Genomic DNA, 4,548 nt, shown 5'->3' with positions numbered 1-4,548 from the left:
AATGAAAAACAAACACTCTCTGGAAAAAAAGAAAGGTACTTTAATCTGAAAACAGGTTTGCAACAAATAAACTAAATTTACACAAATGAAGACGTAAAAAATTAAAATATTGTAAATCCATAAAAACACCAAACCATAAACAAATAAGAACAGAGGAAAGAAAATATTCCAAACATCCAGGAAATACTAACATGAATATGTTTCTACTCATCAGTAATTGTGCATGTAATTTGGAATAAAACATGGAGTCAAAAGAGTAACAACAGCTGGATGAAGATAAAAAGAACCATTTGTTCATCAGTAAAGAGAGACTTCATTAGTAAAACATAGTCTGAACTTAGGGAGTCAATGAACATACTTTACACAAATAGGAAACAAAATAGAGTAGGATATGCAGTATTTACATTAATAAAATGGAATTTAAGTCAAAACATAAAATGTGACAAATGAAGTAATTATATAGTAAAGGAGACAGTTAAAGATTAAGTCTGTTTTTTTTGTCTTCCGTACTGGCTAATTTTGAGTGACACAGGCAGAAAAGGACTCTTGGATCAGAATGGTTTTCACTCAGCTTACCTCATCATTCCTCCTGCTGAGAGGGCACCTGTTCACCATGCCCCTGAGGCAGATGCAATATCATCGTTATTGTCCTGATGAAGCCTGAAATGCATGGCCAGTTAGGTGTTAATAACTAAGGCATTCATGCTCTATGGCCCTCAGCTGCAACCACTAAGCTGTACTTCCTCCGCACCTCCCTTTGTCTCAGAGATAAGTAACATATTTGGCAACTGGACCACGCCAAGTAAGGGTGTTTTTGTTAGGGTCTGAATCACTGTGGGAGGAGCATGTGAACCTTGGAAGCAGTAATAAACTCCCAAATCCTCAGGCTCCACTCTGCTGATCTTGAATGTGAATTCTGTGCCTGACCCACTGCCACTGAACCTGTCTGGGACCCCAGAATATCGGTTGGAAATCTCATAGATGAGGAGCTGTGGAGACTGGCCTGGCTTCTGTAGGTACCATTCCAAATAGGTGTCTCCATCACTATCTTCGAGGCTCTGACTAGACTTGCAAGAGATGGAGGCTTCATCTCCAAGACTGACAGGCAAGGAGGATGGAGTTTGGGTCATCACAACATCCCCTCTGGAAGCTGAAATAAAGACAGAAAAGAACAAACTTTATGGCACACTTCATGAACAAACGTTATGTATCCTTTTTTGATATTCATTTCAACTGAGATGTTTATTTTTACATACAATTGTTTATACACTAAAATTCTCTTTTTGACAAGCTAAGTGAATTTACAGCCATAAGGATAACTTAATTGAAAGCCTAAGCATAACTTAGACCGTCCCATTCCATCTATGTCATAATCTTCATTGTAGCCCAGGTTCTGTCCAACCTGAAATCTCGCTCTCACAGATGTAAACCCCACAGGCACCATCCTAGATGATAAGACCCCTCTGTCTTCTCATACACGAACAGAACATGTGATCAGCAGTGGGACCCAGGGCTCATGCTCCCTACCCATCCTCCTTTCTCACTTCCCTCTGTCCTCACCAGGAATCCTGAATAACAGCAGCACCAACAGCAGAACAGGCAACTTCATTTTGAGGAGTTAACCCAAGGAGACTGGTAAATCACTGCAAGATGATGACTGAGTTTTTATCCCAGAGTAGCAAGGGTGTGTCCTCCCTAGGGAGGAATATGCAAAAGAAGGGTTAGTGCTGCAATATAGATAGAGAGAAGAGTCATGAAGGATTTTTATGCTTTCAAAAACTAAATAAATATCTTCTATGTCAGAAATGGCAATATTGAAACAGAATGTGGTGCTTGGTAGGAAAATGCTGCAGACTGTCAATCTGAATAACATTAGACACTTAATAAGTGCTGTATTAGAGAAACACTTGAAGGAGTGAAAATGAAGACATGTATGCAATCACTCTCTATGAGTAAAAAAACTATGCTTTTGCTCTTTTATGAATTTTACAGAGAAATGCCTTTTTTATGAATGTTAAATGTAGAAGTTAGGAGCTGTCTTTCTTGTGGTTTATTTAATTTTCTCTGTGGGAGCACAAAAATAAATAAATGTACTAGGAAGGCATATCTTAAGTGTTTATCATGAAAAATGTATAACTGATGGATAATAAATATAATTGTCATAGGAAATATGGATTAATGAAACTCTGGAATGGAGGTATGGATCTCTGATGTTTTTGGCTAATGATATTTCATAGGTGAATTTCAACTCATTTGTTTTCTATGAATTAAATATATATAACTTTTCATTCAGCAATTATACCTGAGTGAAATTATCTTTTTACATTTGTTTATTTGTTATATGTTTGTATGTATGTTTGAAGGAATGTTCATTCCCTGGAACACAGGTAGGGGGCAGGGGACAACATGTGAGAGTCAACATGGTCCTCACCTACCATATTGATGCAGGAAAAATATCAAGTTATTTTCCTCAATGGCCGGAGCTTTTGTTGAGACATCTCACCAGTTCACTCAGTGAACTGATTTTAATATCATATTTTGAGAATAGAAAATTTCTCTGGAGCTTGATAGATGACTTAGCAGTTAAGAATCCTGGCTGTTCTTCCAGAGGGCCTGAGTTTAGTAACTAACACCTGTACCGAGTTGCTCACTATTACCTATAAGTCTAGCTACAGGGGCCCGACACACCCTTCTGTCATATGTAGTTATCTACATGCATGTGTATTAATACATAGAAAAAGATATCAGCAAGTATACACTTTTTTAATTTTTAAAAAAGAAAAATCTCTTTCTCACTGATAGAAATCTAATAGTTCTATGCAAACACAAGAGTAAAGGGGATTTTTTAATGCCTCATGAATAGAATATGGAGTTCAGGATAGGCTATTATTACAGTCTGATGAAAGCCCCTGTCCTGCTTGTTTTTATCACCTTAATACAGGCTAGGGGCATCTGTAAAGAAGGAACTTCAGTTGAGAAAATACTTCTATCTTACTGACCTCTAAACAATTCTCTGGGTTATTGTCTTGATTAATGATGGATGTGAGAAGGCCTGGCCCAATGTGAACAGTGCCACCCCAAGGCAGATGAACCTGGGTGATATAAGAAATCAGGCTGAGCAAACTATGGTGAGTAAGTTAGTTAGCAGCACTCTTCCATATTTTCCACTTCAGTTTATGCCTCCTGGTTCATGACCTGCTTGATGAGTTCTGTTCTGTTGAGTTCCATTCATGATGGTCTGTGATGTGTAACTGTAAACTGACCTTCTTTCCTCCCCAAGTTGCTTTTGGTCAGGGTGTTTATCACAACAAAAAGTCATCTAGGACAGCCCTCCATAGTTATTATATGTCTCCTATATCCAATTAGTAAGAGAGGCTTCTTAAGAGGACAACTCTCTTAGGAGCATAGGAAAGAAAGAACAGTTACAGTTTCATATTTCCTCCATATTGAGTCTTAGGAAAACTCTTCCCTCCAGAGGTTTTCTTTATACGGAAAAGGAAATTCTGATAGATTCTTGTTAACTTTGAGTGAGAATCTTATCCCTTATAGGCCTCTGTGTTCTGTAGCCACAACAAAGGATTCCAAGTTCACAGTGGACTACATCAAGGTGAATAAAAACTAAATCCACTCTTTTTTTTTTTTTTGGTTTTTCGAGACAGGGTTTCTCTGTGTAGCTTTGCGTCTCTCCTGGAACTCACTTGGTAGCCCAGGCTGGCCTCGAACTCACAGAGATCCGCCTGGCTCTGCCTCCCGAGTGCTGGGATTAAAGGCGTGCGCCACCACCGCCCGGCTAAATCCACTCTTTTAATGCCTCTGGGTTATCTGTGAATGCCCTGTCCCTGTCCCCTGGGTCTTCATTTGGCAAAAGTCACTTGGGATTTTGATGGTGAATCAGAGCTACCCAGTAGAGTGAGTCTGCTGCTTTACCCTCGTCAAATAGGGAAAACATGTTAATTGATTGATGCTCAAGCCCATACAGGTCATTTCAAACTGAATAGAACTAGACGATTTTGTCAACTTCACGTGGCTTAGAAGGACAGTTACTGACCAACAACCATAATAACAGATGAAACAAAGAATAATGTGGAACTGTGTAAAATATTGAATAATTTAATTACAAAATACAAATTAATTGAAACAAAAGGGAGATAGCAAATACAATTTTCAGTATAAAAACAAAATGGTCATATTTTCAAACATACATGTTTAATTTATTGTATAAAATACAAATCCATAACATAAAAATATAGTACAAATATAAATATATATTCAAATATAAATTTTAATTTATTGTATAAAACATGGGTTTTGTTCTTAGTACCCAGATAAAATGTAAAAATATTATAAAGCAAAGAGATGCAATACTCTGTAATAATTGTTAGTTCTCAGCCATCAATATTGCTAATACTTATTATTAAAAAAGAGTAGCATAGACTACTGTGTTTTAACCTAATCCAACCTAGTGTATCCAGGCTTTATCCCAAAAACATTTCCAAAGGAAATTTTTTCATCATGAAAACTAACCAATACAATTAACATAGGTGACAG

General features: G+C 37.3%; 1 gene segment (V, D, J or C); it reads right to left on the bottom strand.

Moving 5' to 3' along the window:
• Window positions 1–716: 716 nt before the first annotated feature.
• LOC128099583 (Ig kappa chain V-II region 26-10-like) lies at window positions 717–1,609 on the bottom strand. The segment is given in 2 exon segments: window positions 717–1,150; window positions 1,561–1,609. Coding segments are annotated over 2 exon segments (483 nt in total).
• Window positions 1,610–4,548: the final 2,939 nt, after the last annotated feature.

This window comes from Peromyscus californicus, unplaced genomic scaffold, assembly GCF_007827085.1.
Source record: "Peromyscus californicus insignis strain IS unplaced genomic scaffold, ASM782708v3 Scaffold_6__1_contigs__length_162567912, whole genome shotgun sequence".
In the NCBI taxonomy this organism is placed as follows: domain Eukaryota; kingdom Metazoa; phylum Chordata; class Mammalia; order Rodentia; family Cricetidae; genus Peromyscus; species Peromyscus californicus.
The sequence above is the reverse complement of the archived record's forward strand: the minus strand, read 5'-3'. Positions and strand labels throughout refer to the sequence as shown.